At 43.1% G+C, this 16,141-nt stretch overlaps 1 protein-coding gene across 4 annotated transcripts in view; it reads left to right on the forward strand.

Moving 5' to 3' along the window:
* Pld1 (phospholipase D1) overlaps positions 1-16,141 on the forward strand; it is a 196,118-nt gene that overhangs the window by 157,046 nt on the left and 22,931 nt on the right. For all 4 annotated transcript variants that reach the window (XM_028763312.1, XM_028763305.1, XM_028763299.1 and 1 more), the window contains 2 exons: positions 9,103-9,216; positions 11,704-11,753. In XM_028763312.1, coding sequence (XP_028619145.1) covers positions 9,103-9,216; positions 11,704-11,753 — 164 coding nt within the window. The remainder of the gene's footprint in view (positions 1-9,102; positions 9,217-11,703; positions 11,754-16,141) is intronic.

Below are 16,141 nucleotides of genomic sequence, written 5' to 3' on the forward strand. Positions count from 1 at the left end.
ATCTATCTATCTATCTATCTATCATCTATCTACCTCTCTCTCTGTCCCCCCCCCCTCCTCCATTCACAATATTGACCAGGCTATGTGGCCAGTCAGTCCTACAGATGCTTCTGGCCCACCTCTCAGCACCTGGCTAAAAACTCTGTACTATCACAAGTGGTTTTTTGATACATGTGGCCTCTGGGAATTGAACCCAGGCCAGGCCATCATGCCTATAGCACAAGTACCCTACTGACTGAGCTGTCACCTCAGCCCAAGAACATTTTTCTCTTACCATTTCAGTTTGGATCTAAAGCATTAGAATATTCCTAAAATTCTAGTATTTTTAGAACAGGAAGGAATGCTGATGTTTTCCCATTAGTCCTGGGACTAATTTCACATTTCCCAGTAGTCCTGGGAGCTGACTCTCAAGGAAAGAGGTTCATGAGGGCGTGGAAGGGCAGTGTCGTCTTTGACAATACTATTTTTTCACCAGATAACTTGAAGTTTGTGGGCTGGTTTTCTTCTGTATGGTCAAGACAGAACTCCAGTCTTACAGGCTCCTGCAGGTGGCAGGTGTGTGAGGGCTGAGCCTTTGTCTTTCTTTGAAGATCTCCTTTGCCAAAGACACATCCTTAGCAACAAGTATGGTTTAATGGCTGGACAAGGACTAGCCTAGAGCACAAAGCAGATGTTGGGAAGTGTTCATAGGCTGCCAGGTCTGATTAAGGAACACGGGCCTTCAGCCAGGTCCCTCCCACCTCTGATGGTTCTGAGTTCCCAAGCTGCCAGCCCCCTCTGCTAGGTGGCCTTAGTTTTATTCCAGCTTTGGAATGAAGTCTCACCCCAGTCCCCTGGAGCTGCTTATTTCCTTTATCGTAGCCATCCTTCTTCACAGAAATGAGATGCTGCTAGGTCTCTGTGATGTGACCCATGACCTAGAGTCTCAAGCCTCTATACTTAGTCCTCTGTGATCGAAGAGAAGCCTGGAGAATCGCAGAGAACATGTTTACTCTAATACAGGAACCAATCTCAGAGTTGAAACCGGCTCCCAACCCACTTGAAACATTCCCTTGACAATTCAAATGTGTCTGGGGCAGGCAGAATAAATCACGACCTTCTGTCTTAAGCTATCTCTTTCATACCTCCACTGAGTAACCCAGGGGATAGGATAATACCCTTCTTATTGAGACAGAAAGATTTTAAAGCACTGTGGGTCATAAATTAAAGGTATCCGGGGACCATCTCAGGTCTCTGCCTATTTCAACATCTCTGCTTTGGTAGAAAGCCAGGCGATGAGAGTGTGCATCTCACATGACTAGCACCAGAAACTTGATATACGATGAGAACGGGCAGTTGACTTCATGTGTCTGTTAATACAGAACTGCATTGAAAACTAGACTACTAAGCCACCGTTAAAGCATGCACCTTTAAAAGCTGTTTAACCTTTCAGATGGTTCTCACAACTCTGGGGGAGTTACGGTCAATGACTGCTATGGGCAGTAGCCATCAGTGTTCTCTGTCCCTGGGGACTGAGGACGCTTTCCTGCCATGTTATCCACAGACACAAGGCCTCTTCAATCTGTCTGTTTTTCTAATGCTGTTTCTTCAGAAACAAAGATAAGAATGATGCCATTATGTGCACCTACGATAGCAGTTAGGTGATAAAGTGCTAGTTAATGTGACATTATTATAGCATTCCTGGGCCGTCCATCATCTGGAAACAGACTACACACTCTAAATCAAGAGTATAAAAACTTATAACCCCTATATCAAATTCTTATTTGTGCTAGAAACAGAGACTCCCACAAAAAAAAATGTTTAGACATTTCTGTTTTAAATTGTTAGTTAAATATTGTAGCATAAAACTTGCTTTTAAAAAACAAAACAAAATTAATTTGTTTTTAATTAAAATTTTTTTTTTCCTTTAGCTCCCAGGCACTGCCTCCTAACTGACTTCTGCCTCTGGGTGGCCAGCTAGTACTACAGTGGATTCCCCTTTCCACTGTACTTTTGTATTTCCTTTTAAAACAGTTTTATTACATTTATTTGTATATGTGTCTGTGTGTGTGTGTGAAGTCACACACATGCCACAGGACATGAGTATCGATCAGAGGACAACTTGTGGGCCTTGGTTCTCTTCTTCCACCACGAGGCTCTCAGGGTCCACTCAGGTTATCAGGCACCTTTATCTGCTGCACCATCCTGCCTGGCTTTCTCATTGAGGTGACATACCTCAAAGCATCATGAAATAGGAGGTACCCTGTCAGTTCAGGGTAGTTTTGTCCTGAGCTATGCACCTGTCTACCCTGTTACTTCTGGATGATATGAAAGCTTTACCTTTCATTTTAATCAAATCAAAATGTTAGTAATTTTTGAGTCTTTTTGATTTTTGTGGATTACTTCATTCAGTCTTAAACCTTGTGGGGCTGGACATAAAGCCTCACACCTAGAAAGGAGGCAGCCGAGGCTAAGCAATCCACACAAAGACTATTGATAGGGGAACTAGGCCTCAAACCCTGTCCCTGAGTACTGTGAAATATCTCCCATAGGCTCATATGTCTGAACACATGGACCCCTACCAGTGGTGTTGTTTGGGGTTATAGGTCCTTTAGATGGCAGGACCTCACTGAAGGAAGTGGGCCATTGCTTGTAGGAGCTACTGTGATTGATGGTGCTGTTAGTTTCAGACAGTTTCTTGTAGTCAAGGTTAACCTTGATATTACTGTGTAGCTAAGATGACCTTGAATTTCTGATCCTCTTCTCTCCATCCCTCAAGCCTTGGGATTACAGTCATGTGACTCCATGGCTGAATTATGGCCATAATTCAGTGATGAGAATTGAACCCAGGGCTTTATGCATGCTAGGTAAGGACTCTGCCATATGAGCTAATCCCCAACACACGTCTTGAAGTTTTATAGCCTGACCCTATTCTGCTTTCTGACAAAGGAGACAATGTGACCAACAGCCTTAAATTCCTGCCACCATGCTCTCCACCCATTATGGACTGTGTGCCCTCTCCACCATAATGGACTGTGTGCCCTCTCCACCATAGTGGACTGTGTGCCCTCCCCATCATTGTGGACTGTGTGCCCTCCCCATCATGGTGGACTATGTGCCCTCCCCACTAGGGTGGACTGTGGGCCCTCCCCACCATGGTGGACTGTGGGCCCTCCCCATCATTGTGGACTGTGTGCCCTCCCCATCATGGTGGACTATGTGCCCTCCCCACCATGGTGGACTGTGAGCCATCCCCACCATGGTGGACTGTGTACCCTCCCCACCATGGTGGACTGTGGGCCCTCCCCACCATGGTGGACTGTGTACCCTCTCCACCATGGTGGAGTGTGTGCCGTTTCCACCATGGTGGACTGTGGGCCCTCATACTGTCAGCAAAAATAAGTCATTCCCTTAAGTAGCCTTTTCTTGGGTGTTTGGTCCAGCAACAAGAAATGTCACTAAGTCACCAGGACTTTAGTTTCTGTTCTTCATCACCAAGTTCAAAGCTTCCCTTGTGTCTAAGGAAGTACACATTTTTGATAAGCTTTCAAAAAAACTAAGAGAGCTATTTCATTTTTTTTAAAAATTAACAGATATTATGTTTCTTAAAGTAATTACTTGGTGGGTAAAATTTCTTTCAGTTAGAAGGTATCTCTATCCTGTAATTTTCATATCCTATAATTTTGTGTGGTGAGAAGGCATGCTCAACTTGGTGTAGACGCAGTGTGCTGAAGGGTTTTAGCTGCAGTTATCAGACAAGGAGGGAACACATGTTCAGTATGACAAGTTCAGGCTCTGCTTTCCCCTGTGGGCTACCATCTTCCCAGCTCCAGACGAGGTTTGGAGAAGAGGTTACATCAGGGCACAGATGACCACAAATCCTGGCAGGGAAAGTTGTTTGAGATCATTTTATTGCTTTTATTTTATTCCAAAACAATCTTATAAATGGTCATCTTTGCCTCTGGATATAAAAAAGAGCATCAGACTGGGGCCAGCAATCATTTTAAGCCTGAGTCTATGTCCTGTCTGGGGCTGGTGGAGAACAGTTGCCTTCATAAATGATTTATACGGTCTCATTTGGGGTTATGTCTTGGCAGAGGTTATCAAGCCTGGGGTAAGGTTGAAGTCAGATGTTCTGGGCTAAGCCAACCCTCTTATATGTCAAATCCTGCCATTTTCAAAAGACAAGCAATGAACGGACTCCTGTGTGTTTGGGTGTAACACAGTCTGTCATAGCCCACATGGCTTTTTGTATAGTAGGTAAAGATCAGGGTTGAGTCAAGTAGACATTTCTTGCATACTGGTAGATTTCATCCAAGCCCCACATCTACACATGAGAACAGGACAGGGACAGAGAGATGTACTGCATCTTAAAAGATTCTCTAAACCCAAAATGAAAAGGGGTGTGTCCCAAGAGACTTCAGATCTGAGTCCAGCGGAACTCATCCCACCACAATCTAAAGTTTCCTCTCTAAAAAGTGCCAAGGAGCCCCCTGTGTAACTTACCTCTTTCTGACAGCATTTATCCTTGCTACCCTCTCTGTATCCTCAGTGTCTCCCCATTCACAGTGATGAGCCTCCTACCCTGACTGCTCATTGCTGCAAAAGCTACTTTGGGTTTCCTTCAGGTCCTGAGACCCAACCTTGAGCGGATCCCACTTTTCCTAACTGCCCTCCATGAAGCCGAGAGCTCGGGCATGAGGGAAGGGATATTAAGAAGGAAAGGGTTTCATAAGAGAGAATAGGAGGGGTGGAGAGGCCTTCACCTCGCTGGAGAGCGCTGCCGCTCTTCTTTGAAAGGTGCAAGCAGCTTTATGACAGCCAAAGGCCTTAAAATAGTCTTTTTAAAAAAACCCACATCCATAGGGTGGAGAGAAGTCAGTCAATAAAGCAATAGCCGGACAAGCATGAAGACTGAGTTTAATCCCTACAATATATATATATAAAGGCTGGGCATGCCAGTATAAACTTGTGATCCCAGTGTTGGGGCCTCAGACAGCTGAATCCTGGGATCACTGGCTGGCCTCCTCAACTGGCAAGTTCCAAGTTAGTGAAACCCTGTCTTAAAGACCAAGTGGACAGGTGCTAAAGGTGACATGTGAATTTGACCTCTGGTTTCCATATACATATGAAGGCACATATGTGTGTATTCACACACACAAAAACTTATATATACACACAAATATTTTTTAAAAATCATATAAAATAAATAAAAAGAAAGTGGGCTGGGGCCTGTTCTACTTCCTCTGGAATTCTGCTTAGGATGAAAGAACAATTTTTATTTTATTTATTTATTTATTTATTTATTTATTTATTTATTTATTGGTTTTTCAAGACAGGGTTTCTCTGTATAGCTCTGGCTGTCCTGGAACTCTCTCTGTAGACCAGGCTGGCCTCGAACTCAGAAATCCGCCTGCCTCTGCCTCCCAAGTGCTGGGATTAAAGGCGTGCGCCACCACCGCCCGGCTATTTTATCTTTAATTAAAAAAAAAAAACAAACCTTTGTTTCTTTGTTTTCTGAGACAGGTTTTATCTGTGTAGCCCTGGCAGTCCTGAAACTCACCCTGTAGACCAAACTGGCCTAGAACTTAGAGGTCTTATAAGGCAATACTGATAGCAGCTTTATTCCCAACATTCACAAGGCAAAGGCAACTCAACAGTTCACTAGCCGATGAATGTGCACACACAATACAGAAGTGTATGCAACCACAAAGCTGAAGGAACTCTGGAGCATGCCATAGTGTGGGTGAGCCTTGCGGGTAGTGTGCTAAGGAAAACAAGTTAGATCAAAAAAGACAAGGCGCATGTGATTCCACATATATGCAAAATCCAGACAAAGTAAACTAGAGACCGCAGGGACTCTAGGGGCGGGAGGTGGGGGATTGGAGGTGGGGCTGGGGGCTGAGGGGATTTATATCCATGATGATGAAAAGCGTTGAATAGGGAAGGTATCTCGTAAAATTAATGGTGAAGATTCTTACAAATGGACAAAATGCACAATTTTACATTTTATGTATTTGCCATACTGAAAATTCAAATGAAATGTAATTAAGAAAAAAACATCAAGTATAGCTTGACCTATTCTTCGCTGAAATGTTCTCTCAATCTGACTCCACCCCCACCCTTCCAGCCAAAGGTGCACACTGGAAGCATGGGTCCTCTATTGAAGGCTGCCCAAAATAGAAAGCTATGTGAACATCCACCCTCTGTGTCGGAGCAGGTCAGCCCTCAGCCCAGGCCATGAGCTTGTCACAAATGAACAAGACACAGAGCTTATGAGTCAACTTCCTGGCCATGGTCTGGGAAAGTAGAGGCAAGTATGATCTGATTCTGACTACAGAGTCAGGCAGCTCCACTGAGGAAGGTGACCTAGGAGTGATTTCTATTCTGGGGTAGGAGCTGAGCTGCCATGGTTCGTTGGCACACGGATGGGGTACCCTGGGCATCGCTGGAGTGATTGTGGGGGATCTCACTGGAATATGCTTTTGTCTAGTAAAGCTGTACATGTTCATAAGTGTCCACTTGTGTTCATCTGGTGTTTTAAATGTGGGCTGTGGGAAAATAGCTCAGGGCTTCCTGTTCTTCTCCTGTGTCCTGTTTACCATTTAAAGACTGTGCCTTCTCTCCTAACCATGGCTGTTCACATTTTCTCTGTATTCTTCCCAACTCAAACTATGTTTGCCATCTAGTGAGTAATCTATGACATTACAGCGGTCTCCTGCAAATGCCTCATTTCTCAGCCACTGGCTCTTCACACTCTTGTCCCTTGACAGTCACTTCTGTCCTGTGCTGCCAGGAATATGTGCGCACTCAGACCCAGCAGTCAGTTCTGAGCTATTAGAATAGAGAAAATCCTCACAAGAAGGGACTCTTCCGCTGTTCACAAGAAGAGGAGCTATGACATTTAGGCACTGTAAAAGGTTTAAGCAGGATGAGATTAGAGGATTAGCCAGCAGCGGGAATGTGCTCAAGCAAAGTGTATCTGTGCACTATAAGGTATCCAGAGTCCTTTCCAAGTTTTCTCTTCTTCCTATGTATTCATAAACAAAGCCAGAGGCTTTAATAGTTTGGGACTCTTGCAGTACATGCTGCTTAGTGGGCTATCCAACCTGTGGCTAAGGATAGCTATAAAGACAGTCTGATGTACAGGAGGAAATATGGAGACAAAGTGTGGAGCAGAGACTGAAGGAAAGGTCATTCAGAGACTGCCTGACCTGGGGATACATCCCATATACAGTCACCAAACCCGGAAGCTATTGTGGATGTCGGGAAGTGCTTGCTGACGGGAGCCTGATATGGCTGTCTCCTGAGAGGCTCTGCCAGAGCCTGACAAATACAGGGGCAGATGGTTATTGGACTGAGCACAGGGTCCCTGATGGAGGAGTTAGAGAGAAGACTGAAGGAGCTGAAGGAGTTTGCAGCCCCGTGGAGGGAGCAAGTGTCAACCGGCCAGACCTCCAGAGTTCCTGGGGTCTTGACCACCAACCAAAGAGTACACATGGAGGAACCTATGGCTCCGGTGCAAATGTGGCCGAGGATGACCTTGTTGGACATCAGTGGGAGGAGAGGCCCTTGGGCTTGAGTGTGCTCGATGCCCCAGTGTAGGGGAATACCAGGGTGGGAAGATGAGAGTGGGTGGATGGGGGGTACCCTCATATAGGCAAGGGGAGGGGGGAATAGGCATTTTCAGAAGGGGAGACCTCATTTGAAATGAAAATAAAGAAAATATCCAATAAAAACAAGACAGCCTGATGTAAAACGTTAAAGTCACACAAAGCATTATGAGAGGGTATTTCCTTACCTCTATTTTATCATTCTCCAGCATAAACTTAGTAGATGACAGTATCCTGCCTCAGTGTCAAAAGGCTGCATGTGCCCATCGGAGCATAGTGCTCTAGGTTTCTGAATGCACATCAGAAGACAGAGCTGCATTTTCTCTTGTTGTTGTAGCTGTCATTCAGTAGTTTCCTTTAAAAGATGCCCTGAAGATACTGTGTTACATACGCTGGGGACTTGAAAATGAGCACTGGCTAGGACTTGCTCAGTGGGTAAACGTGGTTGCCACACACATTTAGTGATCTAAGTTCAATCTCAAGAATCCCTGCAACACATGGTGGAAGAAGACAACCCACTCCATAACGTTGTTCTCTGAACTCCACACATGGGCTGTAGCATGGGTGCCTGTGCACGATACACACAATGATATCCCTTTTTAAATAAAATAAGGGCCACTGAGATGGCCCAAACAATAAAGATGCTTGCTGCCAAGAACAGTATTCTGAGTACAATCCCCAGGAGTCACATGCTAGAAAGAGAGAAGTGATTCTCACAAGTTGTTTTGACACACACATACCACCCCCTGTCCCCCCACATACGAATGTTTAAAAAGTAATTAACATGAGTCACTCAGAATTCTTAAAGAATTCCTGGTAACAGAACCTTAGCATACCTAAACAATGATGACTCTGTTTGAGAAAACAAACTGAATCCTATGAACACATAGGATAATAAGACATAGGCACAGGAACTCCACAGTTATGATTCGAATGCCTACAATTTCCCAAGCTATGGACTGCATCCCTATGGCTGTAATTTTATATATGTATGTATATATATATGTATATATATATGTATGTATATATGTATATATATGTATATGCATATATATATGAATGTATATGTGTGTATATCTGTATCTACACATACGGATACACATATTTAAATAAAATCTGATTTAAAATTATACACGTAGTCTCATTGTGATAATACCCTTTTCTAAACTTTGGTAGAAGTTGCTTCCTACACCCTCTTCCATGAGATCAGCGAGACTTATTTTAAACTGCCTTCTGTCCTGCAAAGGATTATGATGTAGAAGAGGAAGCAGACACAATTCCCTCTTTACTACCAAGTTAAGTTTATCATTCAGCATCATGCTCCATAGTGATAGCTGGGCTCCAAGAACCATCCAGGCTGAATGGAGGAGGGTGTGTGGAGGCATTTTCTTTGTCTCTAAAGCTCTGTGGTCTACTTGGATGATGATGTAGCTGGCACTTGGTTTTATTTATCTATCTATCTGTTTGTTTGTTTGTTTATTTTGTGTTTCTGTGCATGTGGCTTTTTCAGGGAAGGCCAGAGATACCGGGTGTATGTTGTGATACCACTGCTTCCAGGATTCGAAGGAGACATTTCCACAGGCGGAGGGAATGCTCTACAGGCAATAATGCACTTCAACTACAGGTACCCTGAACTCCAAGAAGGGAGCTGCAGTGTTTCTACATATTTGTTCAGTATTGTCCTTTTAAACCTTAGTCTTTACTAGGTGATGAAATTCAAATGTCACAGTTGTACACGGTGGCTCTGTTAAGTGTAACAGCAACAAAATATTAGTTGTTGTGTGTCCATCTCTGTCTGTCTGTGTCTCTCTCCTGTCTCTCTGTCTCTTCTCCTCCCCTCCCCTTCCTTCCCCTCCCCTCTCCTCTTTTCCCTCCCCCTTTCCATCCCACTATGTATCCCTGGCTGCCTGGAACTTATTATCTAGACCAGGCTGGCCTTGAACTTCAGAGATAACCCTGCCTCTGACTCCTGAATGCACAGCTAGTGCCTCTTTTATATTCATTTTAATACATCATATTAGTGAAAAATATCTCTGTGCCACTAATCCTTTTATTCTTTTCAGGAAGTAGAGAAAAATAAAACAGGAGAAGTAAGTGCTAAAATGATGCAGGTACAGTTTGAGTGCATTCAGTTAGACAGAGCACAGATGACAACTTGAATATTTTCTTTATGTTTCACACTTTTCTAATCATCCTTTTAGGGGTTATGGAGGGAGAAGAATGAGACTTTACAGGGGACATGGTTCAGGGCTTTGGTCACACTTGGGTGGAGGATGACACCCAAGTCATCCTTGCTTGGCTTCAAAGGACTCCAGATGATTCTGATGGCAATTTGAGGGTACCCTTGGGTAGGATTGTGGTGGTATTTGATGGCCCAGGCTGGTTTTGAACTCCCTGTGTAGGTGAGGCTGACTCCGAACTTGTAATCCTCTTGCTTTTACCTCCCAAGTGTTGTGATTATACCTGTGTGCCACTGTGCCTGGTTTGCCGTGCTGGGGATGAACCCAGGCCTTCCTGCATGGGATTAAAGGCATAAGCTACTATGCCTAGTAATTGGTTTCTTTCTCTCACTGACTTCCACCTTGTGCCTATATGTCTGCCAGGATTTTAAGTAAATATCAGTGCTGATGCTGTTACCCAGGCATAAATTCACCTGGTTACAATGACAACCTTTGGTCTACATATTTGGGCTGCAGACGCGTTCATCTCTGATGTTGTCTGACATAGTCTATAACCCTGTCACTCTTGTGATGTTTAACCAAACTCATCTGCTTTCTTGGCAACTCAAATATTACTTTTGGAATATTGTCAGCTGTGATTATTTCCTATGACTGTTTCTGGATTTTTTTTGAAGCAGTTAAATGAAATACACATTTGGCTGTTGTTCAGCAACCCAAACTATAACCTTTCATTATGAAAAACATCTCTATTTGAAGGCTATCAGCCTTCCCAGGCATATTGTTAATTACTTTTATACAACGGGCAGATGGAACAAATAATTTTTGTTTTTCCCCCTTTCATAAACATTTTTATTACCATTCAGATCAAATATTTTCAGTTTTAATTTTAAAGTTTTTATGAGAACATACTAATTGTGTATAATAATGTGTTTGTTGTAACATTTTCTTACATACATATACTAATTTGATCACGTCTACCCGACCTTTTGTCCTCTCTTACTCAGCCTACCCTGACCTCTTTCCAACTAGTCTCTCTTCTGCTCTGCTTTCTCCTTCCTCTTTCTTTTGTGAACCAGTGAATTCCATTAGTGTTCTTTATGGGTGCATTCATGAGAGGCGATTTGTGGAGGTGTGAGCACTGAAGAAAATGTCTCTCCCTCCCCTGTAACCATGATAGAGCCTCCGGGGCAGCTGGCCTCAGGGACCCTTGCTTGTCCGTTAGAATCATCAATGTTTAACAGCTTGAGAAACAAAAAAACAGAGCCAGTTATTTACGTAAACCTTGATTTTTCTCATGTCCAGGTTTTTGCTGACTCGATGGAAATAATCCAGGATAATAGTTTGCTCTATCCCTGGTGCTCTGCCAAGAGTTTGCCCTTTCACCCCAGAAAGCAGGATGACTGTATAAGTGCTCTTATCTGGGAAGACTCCTAAATTTATCATTCCCGGCACAAGGTTTTCTAAGGGGAAGTTCATTCAGAGCCCATCTCTCTCCCTAAAACCTGGTATCAATTTTATAACCCTCCCATTGGCTCACCTCAAAATAACTACCTTGGTTTTTTTCCAGTAACATTACATAAAAAAAATCCTATTATGGTTTTAACTTTTGAAAATGAGCATAGCATTTTCTCATGAAAATACATGTCCTGTTTCTGCTTGGGTTAGGATCACACCCACAGGCATTGGCGTCAAATTTGGTTATTGGGAATCTCCTTAACTGTGCCTTTGCATGTGTGTGAATCTCCATAACTGTGCCTTCACATGTGTGTGAATCTCCATAACTGTATCTTTACATGTGTGGGGACCTCCATAACTGTGCCTTTACATGTGTGGGGACCTCCGTAACTGTAAATTTACATGTGTGGGAATCTCCATAACTGCACCGTTATCTGTGTGGGGACCTCCATAACTTTGCCTTTACATGTTTTCAGGACCATGTGCAGAGGGGAGAGCTCCATCCTTGGACAGTTAAAGCCAGAGCGTAAGTGGTGCTTTTTTTTCTTCTGCGGTTGTTCCTAGGGAACATCAGGAGTTAACAGAATTCGAGGTGGAGAGTAGACATTGCTGGCATCTTTTAGTTATTTTCCTTGTTGCTGTGAAAAGTATCTGCCAAAGCAGCTTAGGGAAGAGCAGATTTATTCTGGCTCACAGATTGAAGGTCCAACCCATCATGGCAGGGAAGGAAGGCATGGCAGGAGTGCTGTGGTTGCTCGTCACCCTTTGTCCTCTGTGTTCAGTCTGGAACTCCTTTCATGGAATGGTGCTGCTCACACTAGTAGGTGTAGACCTTTCTACTTAACTAGTGTAATCTAGAAAAACCCTCATGCACACTTCTCAAATGGATAAACAAAAAACTATCCTGGTATCTGTAAATGTTACATGGTGTGTTTACATGTAAGCCACTTCACAAAATGCTCAACAGAGGTAAACCACCTTTTTTCCTTAAATCGCCCAAACCAGTGTTCAAATGAAAACAGCTGTGTGAGAGGTGTGTGAGTGAGAAACACTAAAAATACTCTGCAACTTTTATTGGTTGATTTAATTTTATAATAGCAATAATTACTAAGGAGTCTCACAAGGACTGTCTGTATGTATATATTCTCTGCTTATCTCCAGCACAACCCCATATGGGTCATCCCTGTCTTAAGGAAGAGGGAAACAGATCTATGAGGCCAGCGGGTATCTATTTCATCTGTTTATGCAGAAGTCCGGGGATGCTCATAGTACTTTCTTGTACTTAGTGAAAACAGCATAACCATCTTTATAACCTTTGAGACAGTTTTAGATGAGGAAGGAAACACTGCTGCAGCTCTGACTACAAGTACATTCTAAGTGGGTATGAGAAAAAAGAAGGAAAGAATGAGAGAAAAATGTTTGCTCCTCATATGTATGTGGGACTAATATCCAGACTATGTAAAAAAAAAATTCTTATAACGCATAATAACAGAGAAAATTAGCTCGTTTTTTCAAATAAATAAAATGCCTAAATAGACATTCAATTCAAAGAGATATGGAGATGACAAGTAGACACATAAAAAATACCCAGCATCCCTTGCCATTGGGAAAACCAGTGAAAGCTACGTGAGCTACAACTCCACCCTCTGCAGGATGGCTAAAATAACTGTCCGGCAGGATCATGGATGTATAAACAGTACAACCCTCATGCATTGCTGTTGGGAATTGGTACAGTCTCATTTGGAAACAGTTTGGTAGTTCCTCAGAGGCTAGACATAGAGTTCTGTATAAGCCAGAAATTTTCTTTAGTATATACAAAAAAATTACATCTATTCAAAATTTGCACGAGTGGTCATAGTCCAAATAGCTAGGAAGGGGAAGCCATACATCCAATAACTGATCAGGGTACACATTATATGAGCATGTGTGTGCACACATGAAGGCCAGAAAAGCACATCGGGTATCATGCTCCACCATTCTCTGTCAGTCATAATGATGGGCTAGTATTGATAAACTATAAAAGCAATGAAACATTTTTATGAAATATCTTTAATATATGAATTTATAGCAACAGAAAGGAGGTCTTATGGTGATTGCTAAGGCCTGGGGAGAGTAGGTAGGATCAGACGCCAAGCACATGGGCACGGGAATATACATGTCTTAAAATTAGGTCACGGTGATGGTTATATAGCTCTGTGAATATAATTTTTAAAAATTCAAGCATTCAGAACACAGACCAAATACAGTGGTCCACATCTGTAATCCAGGCATTCGGAAGAGAGGGAGGAAGATCATCCTTAGATATATACAGGTCATCCTCACTCAAGGTCATCCAAGGTCATCCTTAGATATACAGCGTGTGCAACGATAACTTGGGACCCATGGAAAATAAATCTCCAAAAAATCTGCCTCAAACAAAAAAAATCTGTGGTATGTGGCAGTGCATGCCATCAAGCCAGCACTTGGGAGGCAGAGGGAGAAGGATCTCATTGAATTGGAAGCTAGCCTGGTGAAGCTAGTGAGACCTTGTCTCAAACAAATAAATAAAACCACCAAAAATCACCTACTGACCCATAGTCTTTATTTATTTGCCCTTCTGGGATTGGATAAAAAGCCTTGTTCACACTAAGCAAGCACTCTGCCACTGAACCGTTTTCCCAGCCTTGAACTGCAAAAATAAAAAATGGGAAATTTCATGCTATAGGACATTTGGAAATATTTATAGATTTTTATGAATGTTTAGCGGATTTGTTAGCTTTAAAAACTATAGGTTTAACTGGGTGTGACGGTGCATGCCTTTAATCCCAGCATTCAGGAGGTAGAGGCAGGACTCTACCTCAGGCCAGCTCAGATTGCATAGTGAGTTCCAGGACATGGAAAGTTAGATAGTGAGACTCTGTCCCTCAAAATAAGTAAGTAAGTGAATGATTGAATAAACAAACAAACAAACAAACAAATAAATAGGCTTGAACTGCCCCTACGAGTATATCATAAGTACACACACATGTCTATCAGTGTTGTAAAGTTCAGGAAGATTTTACTCATGGTGTGTTCAGACACAGTTATGCACATTGCCTAACTGTACCCAGGAGAGAGCAGATGTCCCAGAGTGTCACCTTGGTCTCTATGGGTTGATGAATTAATCCATATAAAAGACATACTGATGAAACAGCGGGAAAGGCACCCACTCTGCCTGATGCTTGTCAGGAGAAGGCAAGGTTATAGGAGAGTCAGGAATCAAAGCAAGCTGCTGCTTTCCTTTCTCAATGGTGAAAACAGCCTGCGCTTTTCTCTGGCTCCAGACCCTTCATCTCGCCTTTGCCATTCAGGGAAATAAATTGGATTTTAACACAAGAAACAGTTTCAATGGTAAGTCTGCTTGAGGGAAAGTTTCTAAGCACCCTGGGAACAAGTCAAAATAAGGCCTCTCTGTGGGGAAATGTTCATGTTTTAAACGTGGAGAGAAAAGATTAATTACAGAGTGCCCTTTTCTGAAGCAAAAGGTCAAGTTGCCAGGTTTGTTTTTGTTAGTGTGTGGTGGGTTTTACAGGCCCGGCTTCCTCATCTCTAACTGGGGGCAGGGCTGCAACTCTTGTTGTTGCTTCAGTTATTTTGAATAAAGCTGCAGCTGTGACGAAATTAAAATTCCTGAAAAGAATTCCAGCCCTAGCTCTGATCTGATAATCTCCAAAGACTTAGTGTTCAGGGAAAAGCATTCCGTTATCATTTGTATAATTTTTGTGAAGTATAGCATTTTAGGCTTTAGGGCCAAGTTAGTGTAAATTAGTGGCCAGGGGTGTTCGGTTGGAATTACAGATACACAAATACCCAGAGCTCCAAATTTAAGCCATAAGCTTGGTGGGTTTTTCCCCCTCAAGATTGCCTTGTAAACTTCCAGCACTTGTGTGGGCTCATCTTCCTTCTGGTAACCAGACAGCATTGTCAATCAGACTTAGTCCCTGATTGTGTGTCTGGGGAATCTCTTAGTCCCTGATTGTGTGTCTGGGGAGTCTCATATCCCATGACATCATCTGGGGACCTCCCCAGGACTGGTCTTTCCCTTTCTTCACCGTGGTATTAGAGTATCTGTGCTGCTGGAGTTTTGTTTTCCTCTGAAATCACTCCTCACTGTAACATGGTAGTACAACGTTAATGCCACCAACTTAGTATTTGTTTCCTGTGAAGTCAGCTTTCTTCAGAATAAAATACCAGTTCTCAGATCCTTGACTTCCTTCACTAGGAGCACAGGGGGGTGAAAGGTGGGGTGCACTGCCATCATTGGTGCACACTAATTGTATCTGACAGACCATGCCAAGATTACCCATGGTGCTTCCTTACTACACAGGACTTTTCTCCTTGTCTCTTTCTTCTTTTTCCCCTCCCTCCCTCCCTCCCTCCCTCCCTCCCTCCCTCCCTCCCTCCCTCCCTCCCTCTCTCTCTTTCTTTCTTTCTTTCTTTCTTTCTCCCTCCTCTTTTTCTCCTCTTGAGTCTGTACTGTTAGCTTTCTCTTCAGGGCCGTTTTTTCACACATGAGCCTTACTGTCTGGGGGAGGGAGAGTGGAAGGTGGTATGGACTGTGGTATGGGCACCTTAGCTGACAGGTGCTTGGCTGATGTGCCCTAGGCCTACTGTGGAACCACACAAACCTAAGTTTTGACACTATAGACTATGGCACATCTTCAGGCTGCTGGAAGCTGGTCAACATAACTGATCTTTTCAAAATGATTTTTAAATATGCTCAGACTCTTAGTACAATGTATTCATTTTAGTATTACTGGTAGAAGGAAGCACATGCCACATCTCGAGTAGGGAGGTCCGGGGACAACATTCAGGAGTCAGGTCTCATCTTCTGCCTTCCCATGCGTTCCAGCATCAAACTCAGGTTGTTAGGTTTGTGAGGCATTGGCCTTTATC

The sequence above is a fragment of the Grammomys surdaster genome, unplaced genomic scaffold (genome assembly GCF_004785775.1).
Source record: "Grammomys surdaster isolate TR1022 unplaced genomic scaffold, NIH_TR_1.0 62, whole genome shotgun sequence".
NCBI classification, from domain to species: Eukaryota; Metazoa; Chordata; class Mammalia; order Rodentia; family Muridae; genus Grammomys; species Grammomys surdaster.